This window comes from Megalobrama amblycephala, linkage group LG9, assembly GCF_018812025.1.
Source record: "Megalobrama amblycephala isolate DHTTF-2021 linkage group LG9, ASM1881202v1, whole genome shotgun sequence".
In the NCBI taxonomy this organism is placed as follows: Eukaryota; Metazoa; Chordata; class Actinopteri; order Cypriniformes; family Xenocyprididae; genus Megalobrama; species Megalobrama amblycephala.
This window is the reverse complement of record NC_063052.1, coordinates 17,518,303-17,536,216: the sequence shown is the minus strand read 5'-3', so window position 1 is coordinate 17,536,216 and position 17,914 is coordinate 17,518,303. Positions and strand designations below refer to the sequence as shown.

At 38.2% G+C, this 17,914-nt stretch overlaps 1 protein-coding gene across 4 annotated transcripts in view; it reads right to left on the bottom strand.

Annotated features, from left to right (window-relative positions):
- ldlrad4a (low density lipoprotein receptor class A domain containing 4a) overlaps positions 1 to 17,914 on the bottom strand; it is a 103,110-nt gene that overhangs the window by 4,520 nt on the left and 80,676 nt on the right. For all 4 annotated transcript variants that reach the window (XM_048201920.1, XM_048201923.1, XM_048201921.1 and 1 more), the window contains 2 exons: positions 2,878 to 3,032; positions 1,887 to 1,940 (listed from right to left, as the gene is read on the bottom strand). In XM_048201920.1, coding sequence (XP_048057877.1) covers positions 1,887 to 1,940; positions 2,878 to 3,032 — 209 coding nt within the window. The remainder of the gene's footprint in view (positions 1 to 1,886; positions 1,941 to 2,877; positions 3,033 to 17,914) is intronic.

The window sequence follows — 17,914 nt, the reverse complement described above, 5'->3', positions numbered from 1 at the left end:
GATACTAGGGATGGGCATTTTTCCAAAATATTGTATTCGAATATTTGGGCTCGTAAAAAAACGAATATTCGAATATTAGTTTATTTAAATGTGGTTAAACGAGAAAGACGTTATTGTTTTATTCATCAATATTTTGTAACCATTTCTGAACAAGCTTACGATTAGGCAATATACACAACAAGCTTATTATATCTTAAGGTTTTCTTTTAGTTCAAAGCATTAAACAATATGTGTAAACAGAAAATATTAAGAAAAGCATTTAATCTTAAGCAGCGCGAGCGGGAAAAACACTAATAAAGCAGACAGCGCCGCCAGTTATTGTACAAAACGTTCATAATACACTCGAGTCAGTATATGGTTATCGTGTTTATATTGTTTCACATGTTCATGTTGAGAAAAACAATAATATCCACATGCTCGGGTGAGAAAACGAGCCGTGCTGACAGACGTTGCAGAGACACAAAGATAATAATACATAACTGTATGCTAAGTTTCTAACAGTAGCACTTTGTTTTCTGTTCGTAAATATATATCCCTGGACGAAACTTAAAGTAAGCATATGTCTCAAAATCACTTTGCTATCAGATAAGTTATCATCTTCGCTCACTCGGGGATAACTTACAGCTGTACTTACCTGTCGTGAGTGCAGTGATGGACAGCTGTCTTTCCTCATTCGACGGGTGTTTAGATTTCATGTGCTTTCTCATTATGGTGTTGATATTAAGATAACTCGGTTTCATAAATTAATTTGATCAAAAGTAATTCCATTTTGTAAGATCATTTTCATCTAAGTAATTCCAAACTTTGCGAGGCAGACGACAATATTATGTGCCGATCAACTAAAATAAACTTGTTAAACACGCTCCGCAGTGCCACCTGGTGCATTTAGTTATAACTGCGAGTTTTAGTGCTTAGGATTTAGCATGGATTCACTGTATTTACGGCCAGCAAAGCAATATAGTAAAATTCGAATAGTATTTTTATTTTTCGAATATTAATTACAGAACGAATATTCGAATATTTGTGCACATCCCTATTCGATACGCTGATTCATAATGCTCCGAAGCTTCCTGAAGCAGTGTTTTGAAATCGGCCATCACTAAATAAGTAGTTACTTTGTTTTTTTTGGTGCACCAAAAATATTCTCGTCGCTTTATAATATTAATATTGAACCACTGTACTCACATGAACTGATTTAGATGTGTTTTTAGTACCTTTATGGATCTTGAGAGAGGAAATGTCATTGCTCCCTATGCAGGCCTCACTGAGCCTTCGGATTTCAACTAAAATATCTTAATTTGTGTTCCAAAGATTAACGAAGGTCTTACGGGTGTGGAACGGCATGAGGGTAATAAAGTAATAAATGACAGAATTTTCATTTTTGGGTGAACTAACTAACTTACATTTTTTTTCACAATTTTTAATGAATAGAAAGTTAAAAATAACAGTATTTATTTGAAATAGAATTCTTTTGAAATATGTTATGTCTTTACTGTCACTTTTAATCAATTTTATGCAAAGTATTAATTTCTTTAAAAAAAGAAAGAAAGAAAGAAAGAAAGAAACCCCCAAACTTGTGAACAGCAGTGTAAAAATAGTAAAAATTACATGTAGGTAAATATGGCTCTTTATTACTATGCACTGTTATACTGTTGTATATAAATAAAAAGAATATTAATGTGTTTATTTAGTGAAGAATATAGTCATTTCAGAGCAAATACATATTAAATATTAAAAAATATTAACTCTTTGAAAGGGATAACAATATTGAGATTTTTATATTTAATATTGAGCTATTAGCTCTGTTGCCCAGCCCTAAACATGACAGTAAAACATGAGTAATAAATAATATTTTGTTGAATAATAGGTCTTGTCAGTTGACTAACCTCAGTGGCTCCTTGTTGCGTCACCAAACTGTCTGTTGGCCATGCGCAGCCGTCCTAATATGATACAGAAGAGAGAGGGCTGATGTGAGTCATGCATTAAAGACAACACATAAAATCAACTTCAACTGATGCATTAGAGCTTTGAGTTTGGGTAGAAAAAAACCCAAATTTGCTCCAGCCATCAGAATACTTGATCTAAATGCACAAGCAGTAAATATGAGAATACATTAATATAAGTTATTATTAATTCAGGGCTGCTGGTTAATCTTGTGGCCTCTAAGAATGCAGTTGTAGAAAATGTGCTGTTCTCCAAATTTATGAGCTTGTTTCTGAATTTAAGAGCTCGGTTCCTTTCATGCTCTGCATCTGTTGCTAAATCACATCTTCACCTTCTTCATATCTATTTATGACTCTCTCTCGTGCTGGGAGGTGAAACGGACTACAGTCTAGACAAGCACGTCTTGGCGTTCCCAACTACAGGATGTAAATCTAATATGAAGAAGCAGGGATGTGCAGAACTACATATTTCCAAAATCGACTAGTCTGTGGGTTGCCTGAATGATTAGTAGACTTACAGAAACCCTATATAATTAAGTTGGTTTAGCATCATGTCCACTCTAAGACATGTTTATTAATGAAATATTGAGAGCAGTAACTTTTTACTCAGGAAACAGAGGCCTGTGGATTATAATTCACAGTAAAAAAAATATTAAACGCACTAGTCAACTAACTAATGGAGCCAGTCGACCATCCTGACCCATCCCTAGGAACTGCATAATGCATTTGTGCAGGTGTACCGACACAAAGACCCTGAAGCTGGCACGCACATTGCCGAGTCCCATATGAACATGGTCACAAAGTCACACACATGGTGATCAAACAAAAGAACAGGAACTCTACACCCACTCAGAGCTCACACAGACAGGACACACATGGTGACTGGAGAATCAAACGAACACCCACTCAGAATAAAACTCGCACACACACTTACCGGCTGCATGCCCTCCTCTCGTCGTCGGGCTTGGCTGTGGCGTGTGAGGAAGGCCCAGGCCGACAGCCGATAGTGGTTCAGCAAACAGATGATCACAACTACCATTACAGTCATCACCACAATTATGATTATTATCTGAACAAACTCCAGTTCAGCTGCAAGACAAGAAAACAGAGAGAAAATCAGTTGCATATTTCACACAATTGCAGAAGCTACAAGATTTTTACATTTTCAATAGAAAATGAGTGGTTTCCTTGTGCAAACTCCCTTCTAGGGTGTCGTGGGTGGTTGCCAGGGCAATGCTATGCAGTTGCTAAGGTGGTAATTGTCCACCGAAAATCTCAAGTCTTCTTAAAAAAAATGCAAAACATAAAAAATGCACACAATTTCAGCAGATGTTACTCAAACAGTGCAAGAGTAATTGGTCATTAAACCTAGTACAAAATAATAATAGTGATTACTATTAATGATTTATAAGCTTTCAGGAACATCAGAGAGGTAGCGAAAAGATAGAGTTGAATATAGACAAGTAATGACACAGCAAGCACAACATGTTCTTCATTCTTACCACCAGGTGGCAATAAAATGAACACTTCTGAGAGTATTGAGATTGGGTGTGGGGAACAGACTCAAAAAGTGACGCAACAGACTAATCCACAAAAATGTGATAACATGACATTTCAAATGGCTTTTCTGACCTACATCAAGTCAAGAAGGGAGAAAAAGAGAAAGAGTTTTTAGGTCATTTTAATTATTTATAGGACAGTTCAGAGTGGATATGATCGGGATATGAGCTAGATTTTAACTTGTACTGCCGACATGAGCGACACAGCTCAATACGTCTGAGCATATAAGCTAACTGCTATTTCATAAAACTGTTTCATAAACTGATTATGTCATGGGTAGACCTCACGCAGTCAGAGGACGGAATTAATATTTTACGTTTCTTAATCTCGTCATACATCCTCTTCGCAGAGGAACATGATTTGGGAATCCTTTGAAAGGAATGCCTGAATGAACATGACAGTCTACACTTAATTTCCTGTTTTAGACTCTTTTCCAGCAATAGTGTAAAAAGGGATCAGACATGTTGTTACAAACAGGGTAGACCTCTCAACCTTCTGCTGACCCTTGAACACACCCCACCCTGCTGACACACTTTCACACACAGATGGGCCCGGTCAATACATACTTGTTCTCCAGTCACATGAAAATCATGTAGAAATGTGCCACACATACATCCAGAGAAATCTTGTTATCCCTGCTGCCCACTGAGGAACTCCCACAATTTACTCAGACACATGAAGGTTTATGTTTTGAGACAATGGAAAAACTGCTGCGGCACTGAAGTAAACCCTTACGCAAACACCATTATCTACCCAACACAATCTACACTGATGTTAAGGGTAATCATTTTCAAACGTACGACTATGACATCAGCAACACACAGTGGACTTTGGTTTACGCAGGAAAGAAAATGAAATACTCTTTGATGGCTCTCTCCAAGAAGCTACATATTCAAATTCATCCTCTTTAAAGTTAGAATGCAATGAAAACTCACCTTACCTATTTTTCAAATGGCTGTTATAGATCTTATAGTGAATAGGAAAGAAATTTCTGTCGCTATTTTGGTTTCATTGCGATTCAAAAACAAGTAACTTGTAGAAAATAAAATAAATCAACTTAATAAACTACTAGTCGGTTGTTGGACAAGTCATCCATCCTGAGATGTCCAGCTAATAGTTTCTATAGGTGAGCTGTCTCAAACTTGAGTTACTGACATTTCCATCATGTCCACTTTCTCTCAATAGCAGAAAGGCTGTACCCAGGATGCAGTTGGGCCATGTAGTGGCATTGTTAAATAAGCTGCATTGGCGCTGGCTCTTTGCCACGGCTCCTCTGGAGAGAGTGCTTGCAAGACAAGACCCCATCTGTTTAGGGCTTGGAGGAAAGGACCAGAGACCAGACGCATCCCAGGAGTTAACCCAGCGTAGGAGATAAAACGGCCCAAATCTGCCGCCCCTAACCGGATTACGGTCTGGACCAGCTCCAAGAGACAGACAACTGGTGGTAGATTGGGGGTGGAGCAAACATGTTGTAACTGACACATCTCAACCTCTGAGATATTAAGTTTGTAATCTCAGCCAACCTACAGTACCAGGCACAACTTTAGTAACATTCCCTCAACCAGGACTGTCCACTGCTGCTGTAACACACTGTAAGAGTTTTCTCTAAGTTGCCAGGGTAATCTCATCAGAGTAGCCTCACTTTATCCCCCTTCAAAATGCAGGGTAGTCAGGGTGGACTTCATACTAATTAGGCCTGAATGAAAACAATGTTGTGAGGACAGATGTACAGTCCATTCATTAAGTTGCATGTCCTTTAGTCATGTCTCATTTTCAGAAGTGATGTTGTCCAAAGTTTTTTGCTCACTCAAATTGTTTTGGAAAGATTCCTTTTTCAATGTTTTGCCAGCTAAACAACCGACACCTGTATGAACTGTACATCTATCCTCACAGTCCTGCTTTCATTTGTCAAATTAATTGTGGTGTCTAACCTTACTAGGTCCACTAGTCCATTAAAGTATCGGGTGTGTCGGGTCCTGATTGGTTTTTAGCCAAATTAGCTACTACTCAGATAACAATTCGACTGAATCCAATGTGACTTCAATGTGAGTCATCAGCATGGTTTACTTTTTATCACTACGCTAAGAGTGCAAGTTACATAAACTTGTAATCCTTATATAAAAATCATATTGCTCAAGCCTCGTTTAACCTTCCCTGTGCTAATCGGAGGGCTCAGTCATCTAAGTCAGACGTGACGGCATCCCGGAAGATCTGTTAATGTGTTATGATTACAGACACAAACCCCAGACAGAGCAGACACAACAAACCGTCGTCAGCCTGTTTGCAACAGGGCAGAAATGTAAACAGGCTGCGATAATGTGGCAACAACTGCACAACAGCAAGCCTTAGAGTGAGGGAGAGAGGCAGCTGGGCTAATTCGGGTTAGCCTTATGTGGACTCTCTGAGATTAGACAGCTCAATCCTCTTACCACTACGTATGCTGCTCCATTGTGTTTTTAGCTAAGAGGAGATATGCGCTAACACCTGTCACAGAGCCTCTAACAGACTCGTAGGTGAACTGGGTCCGCATTGTTCAAGCAGTGGTCAACTCATCTCTAAGGCTGGAAAACCCTGGCTGCACAGAAATGTACTAGAAGCTGTGAGACCACTCTGTTCTGCGGAGGCCATTCTGTTTCTGAGCTGAAGGAAATGGAGGAGGCATTACATAAGCCTATCCGAAACTTTTTTCCTCTCTCTCTCTCTCCCTTTTATACTCTGCTCACAAGCTGCAAAGACAACCAAGTCTGGCCTCCAGATCTATATTTCATGAAGCCATTTCCTGTTTCCTCCTCTCCGCAGTTTCATAACAGAAGGAAAACAGCTGTGCTCTCACGATCTGGGAGTAAAGAAACGGAGAGGGTGGAGGAGGAGGGGGAGAGAGAGGCTGGAGAATGGGGACTGCTGCTCACTGCCAGCCATCTGTGCTCCGTCTCCAAATGTCTCCCCGGTACAGTACTATTCTCATGGAGTCGGGCACAGTGTGTGGAGATCATGTCATGAGAGATCCAACAGTTGAACTCACAGCAGTGAGGGAAAGTTCTTAGACTGGGCTTTGAATTCTTACCAAAGCACACATTACACAACAGATTTCCACGGGAAAGAGTGTGTGTGAGCAGTGAACAGCTAATTTCCAAGTGACTTCATCGAAATGGCAAGACAGCAGAGATTAGAGAAAAACATTGAAAGTTTCCTTGCGTCCTCTCTAGTTTGGGCCAGTTTGTGGTGCAGTGAGTCCAAAGACCCTAAAAGTAAGCATCCCCAGTAGATCCCATGCACAATCTGGACATGCATAAAGCCATCAGCCACCCATGTTGGCACTCATGACTGCGGGTTGTACTGGTAAGCGGAGAAAAACCAGAAATGGACATATCCAGTCATAATAGCACTGCTTTATCAAGCCTTAATGTAGTTAACCATCCATTCACCCACGTCATAGCATGCACCAGACAACAAAGGCATTATGGGAACTTGAGAGGGTACGCATTGCCCCCTCCTCCTGTGTTATCTGAGTTGTCTCATCAGAATGCCAGACAAAAGAAAAGGGCACATGTCAGACGCCCATGTGGGTTGGAGACTTGCGAGACGGCAGGTTTCACCCAGAAACGCATTCATAAGGGAAGACTGAACCTGGTGCAGTAAATGCCCCTTTCTGGAACATTCCCTAGCAACATACTATGAGTCACTTTATGAGAGGCTGCAGAAGGGGCAAAATAACGAAATAAAGGCAAAAAAGAAATGTATGTAGAAGATTGCTAGACCAAAGTATTGCTATTTCAGTAGATATTTACAGGCTTCAACAGTATGTGGGACTTATTCTATGCAGAAAAGAAAGAAAGGCATTTAAGCATTGTGGAATTTTCCCGTTTTTCTGTTTTGGGGAAACTGAGAGAAAGGGGAGGGAGAGCTTGTGAAGTCTTTCACCAGTGCAGCCCTTTTCTGGTGTGACAGACATTTTCCATTCACACACAAGGTGTATAAAAAAACGCAAGAGACGGAGTGCAAGAGAGACTGAGAGTATGTGGAAGACAGAGGAAAGAAAAGAGAGAATGAAAGGACACTTCAATAAACTGAGACTCATGGAACAAATGAGATCAGAGAACAACTCAAAGAGCCACCCAAAAAAACAAAGACGGGCCAAATCTACGGAGTTGAGGCACACCATATTCAGTCACTGAGTAAAAATGAATGCCGCTATCTAACTCATGGCCTTTCACGGTGGGAGAGATAGCAGGAAGTGTGATGGAGAACTAGGGCGATTTAATCGTGCTAGTGGCAGGAGCTATTCGTCTGTGCCTCGCTAGCAAAGCGGCACTGTCACCTAAGCAGGGCGCAAGCCACTGACCTCGCTCTCTAATCTGAGATAAAGCGCTCGTATTAAAGAGACGCCCCATACGGGCGCCAGACACGTCTAGACTCCCCATGCCATAACACCCACTTTTCTTTAATTATTTAACCTCCTGGTAAGACTGTACAAGATAAGCTCTGCCTGGGCCCAGACGCCACCTGCTACAGAGTCCCCCTACACCCACCCCCAACCTGCAGCTCATCTCATCCCACCGGTGACACCGACTTACCACAAATATTATTTTACACCCCTCTCCTCCTCTTCTTCCATTCGACACCCCCTTCTCTTGCTCCTCCACCTCTCACTACCGTTCGCCCAGGCAGATTGAGTCATATCCCCTTGAAACTGGACCCAGCTCTGGGTTTAGTTCTTCATCAAATAGTGTTTGGTACATGATGTTCTCTCTGTAGTTCTGACGGCATGACAGAGCTCTTCAAGAACTGTACGATGCAGCAGCATGTGTACTCAACAACAGACACTATGCTATGTGCAATATACATCGTCCTATAGAAACTAGAGCTTCAAGATTAATCATTAAAAGACTGATCTCGATTCAAACACCTACGCAATCTTATTCCTAAATGACAATGATTCGGCTAGATGTCTATTAAACCTTTGACAAGTACAATCACACTGGAACATTCAAATCTGCTTTGGCAATGCTGCTGACCCTGAGCGAGCAGTTGTCATGTGTAGGTATGAAACAGCTTCACAAACAGTCTTTTCAGTATAATTATTTCATTAATTCAAATGATCACAGAAGTACTGGGATAAAAGTTTATAGTTTGGATAAACACTGATGTCTATGATAGCAAACAAAATAGAGTAAATCTATTTAAAAAAAAAAAGGAACTTGAAGCTTCAAATAAGGATTCTATCAATTACATCGTTACACTAGTAGGTGGGTTTGAATCAAGTCATTGTCAAATCATTCATTCAAGAGATCAAGAAAGCTAATTTATCCAGTAATGAAACAAGGGAAGTCTTCATGAGTAATTGAATTATTCATTCAAACCAAACTTTTAAAAATATAATTCAAAATGAATTATTATTTTTTTAATATAGTCTGCAACAATTAACATTTTGTCAGAACCTCTAGTAAATTATGTTATTTTGTTCTGTTGTCTATTCAGAATCCTGATCTCTATTTAAAAAAAAAGAGATCCAGAAATTCCATGGTGAGGCTATTCCTTACTGGTGGTCTCAGTCCACATGACTGAAGGCAGGCATGTGGGGACCTTATACTGAGGCATGCTGGGATACTATGCACTCTATTTAGAACACCTCATCTTAAACCACATCCTGAAGGGTTTAAAATAAGTCTGATTTTACCACCCTTTGTAAAGACTGCTGATAGACCAGTTGAGGGTCACACACTAGCTGAGTTTAGTCCCAAATCTCTGTGAATGCAAGGTTTTCAGATCTATACATTGAAATATTTCAACTCATGCAAAACCAACTGTACTACTTAGTTTATGTATTTCCAAGTGAACCACGTTACGCGATCAAAAAAAAAAAAAGTAGGCAGGGAATTTATTAGGTTGTGGAAAGTGAGCCTTCCCAAAGACTATAGATATAGAAAGACGATTCACTCCTATAAGTTATGAATGAAAGGAACTGCAACACGCAATATGGCGGAATACGTCCCGTTCTAAGTAAAAGAGCCAATCACTAATTGATAAAGCCATTGCATCATTGCAGCTGACATTAGAAGCTCCAGTTCCCATAGAATCCTGAGACTCGCGCATAGGACTGCACATGCGCATTGGCTCATCTAGCCTGAAAAATACGTTTTTTAACGCTATTTGAGCATAAGGAAACAACATGTCAGATTTTGTTTCTGATTTGAAATATGTTATTTAATTTTGAGTTCTCTAAGCATGTTTTTGAGATTTCAGGATTAACCCATTCAAATAGATACGACTTGATCTCGGATGCCCGAAATATGGCCGCTGAGTGAACAGGCTTTTCTTGAAAGGGACTTTGGCATTCCATACCAAAGGCAGAACATGTTGTATATTAACCACCACAAAATTACTTTAACTATTGGCAAAATTTTAGAAACGCTGTATTACCAACAACAGTAGCCTAAAATATAAAAGCCTAAATAGTCATTTTGCTATTGGTTAGCATTGACATCAGGTGAAAATGAGTCGTTTCAGAGGCAGAACAGTTTGATGAAAGATTACTATTTATTTTTACATGAACATGCACTGACGAACTGCACAACAATACCAGGAACATGTATTAAGAAAGGATATGGGGCCATTTTAATTTCATTTGGACTTTAAATTGGTTAACATGCTGCAGAGAAGGGAACAAAAGCAGAAACAACACAAAGACGTGTATATTCTGAACTGCACTGATATCAATAAGCCAAGCCCTCATATTTGGATCAAAAGATTAAATTGCCATAGTTACCCTCATTTTAAAAGCTCCATTTTCCTCCATTTTGTTTATCTGCTCTGCATGAACCGAACAACATAAATGATTGGAGAGCAAATGGCTCGGTGGCTCTTACAACAGACACAAGTGACACAGTGCAAATAGCTCTCAAACATGCATGTGTCACACTGCCAAACCCCAGACAAACTCCATAAAGAAAGAGTGCTAAGCCTTGCTAGCTTTAGTCCTGGCAGGGGAATGTCTTCTAAACATAGAGCTGGGAGACTCAAAGAATAACTGCAAACATCAAGTCAACACCATGATGATTATGACTGGGTTCAGCATGTGACTTTACTGACTGCTGTAATAAGAGATGTGAAGGTAAGAGCCCATCCTATCTGAACACTGACTCACTAGATTAACACACACACACAACCCCTTGGCCTCCATGCGCTCCCTGAGGTACACACTACCTCCAGTGTGTTCACTACCTCCTATCTCCTACGCAGCTGACACGGCCGTACACGTAGAGAGAATGAGTGGATGATGAAGAGGACAAAAATAAATAAATAAATAAATAAAAAACAAGACCTGGAAATAAAACATAAGACAGAATAAAACATGCTAGACATGCCGTTCTTTAACATACAATGGAGAGTTCTTAGATGCTGATTGGTCAATACAGCATTCCATTAGTGCTAAAATACCTCATTTATTAACAGCTATATGACGTGAAACACCTGTTCACTGCACAGCTCCAAAAGATATCAACCTTAGTTTTCACGTTTTCACTTCAGAGACAATATCTTCTAACTGAAAAAAATCACTTAATGAATTTGCTTACTAATTTAATAAAATAAGACACTCAAGCTTGTGCTATATTGTGTATTGTGATTACTTTAGGGGTTGCAGTTACTTCAATGCACATCACGCCTTAGTGGCCATTCACACAGAAAACATTTTCCCATTCCACTGGAATACTTTTCCACTGTTTTTCGATGTAAGTTAGACGGATGTCTTTAACTGTTGCGCCTCGTGTCTTTTGCAGCATCTCGCGCAGGACACGGCATTCTAAAAAAACACGTCACTCAAGTTCATAGTTGGTCAGTTTTTAAAAAAACAAATCTCTATAGCTTGCGCTTTTTCTCATTCCACTAACCTGCATCTCGTGTTTTTAACAGCAAAAACGCATTCTGTGTGGACCAGCCCTGCTCTTTAGCTGTGACTAAATGGGCATCTTCTCGTACCCTTTTGGTTATGTATACATGAGGACAAAAAATATTGACAGATAAAAACAACATATTAATTGTCTGGCCATTCACTTATGTGTAGAAATCGATATTCGATTCTATAACTGCATTTTACAAGCCATTTGCAGGATAGTTTGTCAAAAATGTTATGTGACATGGAAAGTACTCAAACACTCATTTATATCCAGGATACAAAATTTACTTCTTGCTACCTGCCAATTGTAGGTGATTAGAAAACATTTACAAGCCATTAATAGATCTTAGCATCCATGAAACTGTATTTCTGTATTTTTAACAGAAATAATTTTGTCCTTAGACAGCTGTTAGCTGTGTTAGCAGTTTTCAACAAACAGCACAGGCCATTCGCATCATGAACCAGTCTTATCACTGTGTCAGTAAAACTGAGACCTGGACCCTGTTTTTATGTAACATAACATCTAATATAACATAGTGTGTTGTGTGATTGAGGTTCTTGTAATGTGATAAGCATGAATTGGAAAAAAAACTGTTTAAATAAAATTTAGATAATAGAAATCAAAGGGGCAATTCAAGAGGTTATTTTTCCCAGACAGACCAACTGCTGACTTGATCTTAATAAAATAAAGCTCCCAGCTCCCCCATTCTCACATTTTGGGGTCAGGTGCCGAAAGGGGTGACCGACATTATTAGATCTCCGACTGACTTTCAAATAGGGGTCAGGACACATCCCTCCCCCAATATCAGCCACCAGCCACATGACAACAAAGCTTTAATGTGACGAAGGAAAATATATGATAAAATCTAAAATATCATGTGAAAATAATATACAGTAAATACGACAATGCAATACGCAAATGTTTTGTTTCATGTGTGAAATAAGCACAATTATGAATATTGTAATTATTGAACATTTTATAAAAAACAAATCACATAAAATAAATAACTACAATAAGTTTGATTCACTTCTGTAAATCAGTTAATCAATTTTCTCTTCAAAACTCTGATTTAATGATTTGTGCATCATCACTCAAAAACAAGTAATAAAATGTAATAAAAAATAAACAGTAATATTTACTTGTGTATATTAGTGTGTATCATTATATTGGTGCATATAAATAATTCTTCATTGAGTTAATTTAGTGAAAACGTGAAAAAGATTCTTTAGATTATTTTATTAAGATTTTACTTCTCATCTTAAACATTTGTAAACACAAATCACAATGCAGAAAACTCCACAAATCCAATCATCAATGTTAATTGTGTGCTGTGAAATGTGAAATAAACCTCAAATATTCAAATTATTGCTAAAATAATTCTTTATGTTTTAGCAGGGTTCATTTCTGGTAATTGCCAATGCAGAAAAGATTGTTTTCATATTTAAATCAGGCAGCCTGAACTCCACGAGGACGAGCCCGATGAATGAGAAGCTAAGAGTTACCGCAGAGACCTTCTGACCTTTCAACTCTGAGAGCAGGGGGTTGGAGGGGTGATGTCTGAGAGCAGGACCCAGTGCATGCATGCCTGATGAGAGGGGATGGGTGTGAGACACACAGTCTGATAACATCACGTCTGATCTGATTCTGTTGCGTCTGCTGTCTGCTCGGCTGTCTTCTCTTGCCCGGAGCACCAATGCACCATTTTACAACAACAACACAAAAAAGGCAGCGGAAGGGAGGCCAGATGCTGTGTGTGTTATGCAGACAAAAATCGTTTACATTCCTGGGTAAAAACTAAACAGTGAAGCTGCTTTAGATAGGTCTGCGTTCTGCCGTGACCGTTTTGAAAACCACACGCAGGATTTTTTTAAAATCAAATGTCTATGTCTGCATTAAAAAAAAATGTTTTTCCTTCTATAAACTTCACTGTAAAACAAATTATGCTGTACCTTAAAATGTTCTGCTTTTGCACACAGACAATAAAAGGTTTTCGGATTTACAGCTTACCATATAAAAAATATTCATGTCCATGCTTGAAGCTTTAATTTAGCTTTTTTAAAAACTGAAAGCAGCCTCGAAGAAATTGCAAAATGGTGCTGCTCATTGTATTTAACCCAATAAAACTGGGCCATTTTGAACAAAAACAAAAATAAATTGTGATTGCCATAATTAGTTTTAAAATCTAGCAACTACATTGGATTACATATTTTCTGCTCAAATTACAATATACACTACACTTGAAAAGTTATGCTCACCAAAGCTGCATTTATTTGATGCAGCTATACAAAATTACAGTAAAATCAGTAATATTGTGAAATAGTGTTACAATTTAAAATTACGGTTTTGTATTGTAATTTATTTTAAAATGTAATTTATTCCTGTGATGGCAAAGCTGAATTTTAGCATCATTACTCCAGTCTTCAGTGTCACATGATCCTTCAGAAATCATTCTAATATGATGATTTGCTGCTCAAAAAACATTTCTTATAATGATCAATGTTGAAAATGATTGTACTGCCTAATTATTCATTTGAAACTGATAAAAAGACATTTGAACTGTAGTGTATTTTGACTGAATTTTGAGAAAATGTTTTTATACAGTAGAATTTATACAGTACATCACTTTATTCATAACCCATCACATTCTTGATGTTGTATTGGCTATTTTTAAAATCAGTTTTTTATCAGTCTTGAGGCTTAACTGGCTTAATATACACTATAAAATTGTTTCTTTCACTAAAACAACAACAACAATACTAATAATAGTAATAAAAAAAAAAAAAAACACAAACAAGATAGCTCACCACAGTGTTTGTGTGACTGCCTAAAGGAAACGACCTCCAAATAAAAAGGGCTGACATCAGACACAAGTCTGGTCCTCTGGTTACACAAAAGCCAAACACAGGCGAGAGATGTGCACTCTTAAACCCTCTCCATTATCAGCACACCCCCATCAGACAGCATGAATACATACATAGGTCTGTCCAGATACGACTCTGCCAGACCCATACAAAACACACCACACACCTCCCTGCAGGGCTCGCCAAACCCCCAGCATGACTACCAATCTCCTCTGAGACGAGTCCCCCGGGGCCCATGGAGAATCCCAGAAGGTGGGTGCAGGGCCAGACACAAAGAAGGGGACCATGGCCAATGTCAAGGCTGGCTGACTGCTGCAGGGTGAGGCTCAGCTGCTGCTGTCAGAGGGCAAGAGTGGAGGGTGACACCCTGAAGCTGCCCCCTTTTTGTCTTCAAAAGACACCCGGAATACGATAGTGAAATGACCCGACAACACTCACATAAACAAATGATGGGTTTGAGACTATTAAAATAGTGATGCTAGACTGTAAACCTTAACGCTCAAAATACTTAATTGGTTTGAGTAAGGCAAACTTAAATTGAGCAAATTAGTTCAGTTAAATTAAGCCTTATGAGTATTTAGAACTTTCTTTTTCTTTTGAGTTCACAGCACTGACATATTTCAAGTAAACTGAACTGTTTCATTGTTTTGAATTGTATGAACTCTTTTCTTTTAATTTAGAGATTTTAATTTAGAAGTTTATCTGAAACTGGGCTGGGACTGTGATTAATGTTTTGTTATGCTAATTTAGAAGAGTTTCTGTTAATGTGGGTTTTTGGAGAGTTACCATCATGGTGACAAGTGGTGCATGCGGCTTGGTTTGAGAGCAGGTAAGTTACATGTTTTAAGTTGCTGTACTCATTCAGTAAGTGCTAAACCCTGCTATTGATAATAGAAAATTAGCAAGTTGGCATTTTCTGAATTTGCTTATTAGGGTTTACAGTAAAGTAAATAACCCATTTGATTTGCAAGAACTCAAAATAAAAAAGTTAACTAAATCTTTTTTGTTCATTGCTATCAAAATGTATGAGTTAGCTAACTCAGTACTTCAAGTTAGGAGCAATTAACATGCATGAGTACCACAAACTCAAAACTTGATAGTTCTTCTTACTTTGGGAACATCATAACTCAAAAAATTTCATGTACATTTACATTTATTCATTTGGCAGACGCTTTTATCCAAAGCGACTTACAAGTGAGGAATACAACAAGCGGGTCGTCATGACGAGGCAAATAGACAAGAAGTGCTCACAATAAAAGTTATCGGCAGTGCTCAGAGTATCATCATAATGTATGTAACTGATTACGTAAAATTTTTTGAGTTAGCCCAACTAATTTGGGTTTACAGTGTAACTAAAATACATTTTTAAGTAATATGACAGTAGCTCAACTTTTTTCATTAATGTTTCCATTACTTTTTCCAACAACTTATATTGCAGTGCAATAAAGTGCAACACAGTTTTGTAATGAATAATCCGTATTCAAATTTGCTCTCTTAAAATGTCCCATTGGTGGGGTGTAAATAGATTGTACAGAAACAATATTGTACTAATTCATACCAATTCAGCCACAAATTTACCCAAAATGTAAAATAGTTACCAAGAGAGTGAGCTGAAATGGAAATGTCTTGAGAACAAATGCATTGAAAATTCTTATTCATTCCAGTGAATCAGTTTGTTGAAGTGGTTAATGTAAATGAACCAATTAAAAACAACAACAACAACAATTTACAGAGGTCTTCTTTTTCAACTAAGTATTTAGTTAAACACTACATATTTCATTATGCTTCTTTCCTTAATTTAGTTATATAAATGTTGTTATCTGTTAGGTGTTATCTAGTTTGTTTGTTTTTTGTTGTTGTATTTAGTGTAATTTTATCTGTTCGAGTTTAATATTGTCACCCTAACTGAGATGTTCCTTCATTTAAAACTCCCTTGTTGTGTGCCAGAAAAACAAGTCTCTTCAATTTTAAATTATTCCATTGCTTAGCTATACTGTTGAAAAGACATTTTCCTTATAGAAAGCATGTAGCTTAGGAAGCTACGGTTTCAAAGCTGTTTCCTGCCAGTCACGAAGACATACGTTTTTAATTTGTGGTTCAAGAGATACATTTCATTAGCACAGCACTGTTATCTTGGTGGAGTGGATGTTCACTACGTTTAATGGTCTGACGGAAATGGAATGGTGCATTTTAGTGCGTTGCATTTTAGTAGTGTTGTAAAAATGAATCTAGTTACCCCTCAGCAGGCTGACCCACCCCCTGTGTGCCTTAAAACCCTTTTGACATGACACAGAGTGCACACACACCCTCCTCGGAGCGCGAGCAGGCCATACAAAGATTAGCAGGAGGGGTTGACAGCTGACCTCCGTTGTGACCTCATCACACTTGCTCACAGACGTGCACACACACACCCCTCTGAGCTTGTGCATTAGGTGCATTAGATTATTGGATAGAGCGCAGTTATGGCCAAGATGGGCCTGTAAAGTCCAGTTTTGATTGCCCTGCCCGGGGTTACTGGGGCAGGGATGTGACCTTGAGCCTACCCTGGAGCAATGCTGGAGAGGAAGAGTTGAACAGAGCATGCATATTGTATTGGATAGAGTGCTAGGGCCCATGGGGTCATTTGACTGACACCTCTCTAACAAGGCAATTACTGATCTCTCCGATGTGTTCGCACACTTCACACAACTGCTCTGCTCACAAACACTTACACACACAATGTGAATCACTACCACATTCTCAGCAACTTCATTTAGTCAAGAGTGGTGGTAATAATGAATGTAACTAAAATGTTGCATCCCCTGTTTATATAGCCCTGTGATTCAGTTGTTCTTTGTCAGTTCTCGTTTATGCATTGTGTGGGTTGCGTTATTCTCCTACGTGTTCATTCAGTGTTTGGATTATTAATAAAGCCAATTTTGTTTTTGAATCTTCTTCGTCTTTGTGCCTGCTGACCACATTGTAACACTTATTTATATAGCAAAAATAAATAAATAAATAATAAAAAGCGATAATATTGCATATTTGTGATATTGAGCCACTCAAAATCACTACAAGGGAAATTCCTTCTCCAAAACAGCCCTATATCTAAACTGTATACTTTACAAGAAAAAAACATTTCAGACTTAATTTAACTTTAAATTTCACACAATTTGAAAATAGTTTTTACACCAAATGCTTTTCAGTGTTTTTTTTAAAAAAGTCAAAACAATATATATTTATAATAGGGATGTAAAATTACTCACGGTTCGGTTTGTATCACGATTTTAGGGTCACGGTTTCAGTACGGTTCGGTATGTGCTATGTTCAGGGAAAAAAAAGGACTACTGTCAAGTAAGAATAAAGCAAATGTGAACAAATAATCAGTAAATGCAATAAAGCAAAGATACAAATAAAATAAATAGTGCTTTTCAGGTAGGTCTAAGTAGTTTTCAGGTGCAGAAATTAATCAAATATAAAATAACACTGCATATAATCTTCAATGTATAAATTAATCAAAAATTAATAAAAATAAAGTTAAAATTACAAAAGCTATTCAGTCAAGAGCAGTGTGTGATTGTCTTTTGTTGTTTGACTGATATTAAAAACACAGACAGCAGCAAAAATATTAGGCTGCTGTCACCGCTGCTGTTTCTCGACTGTTTACGTTCACTTA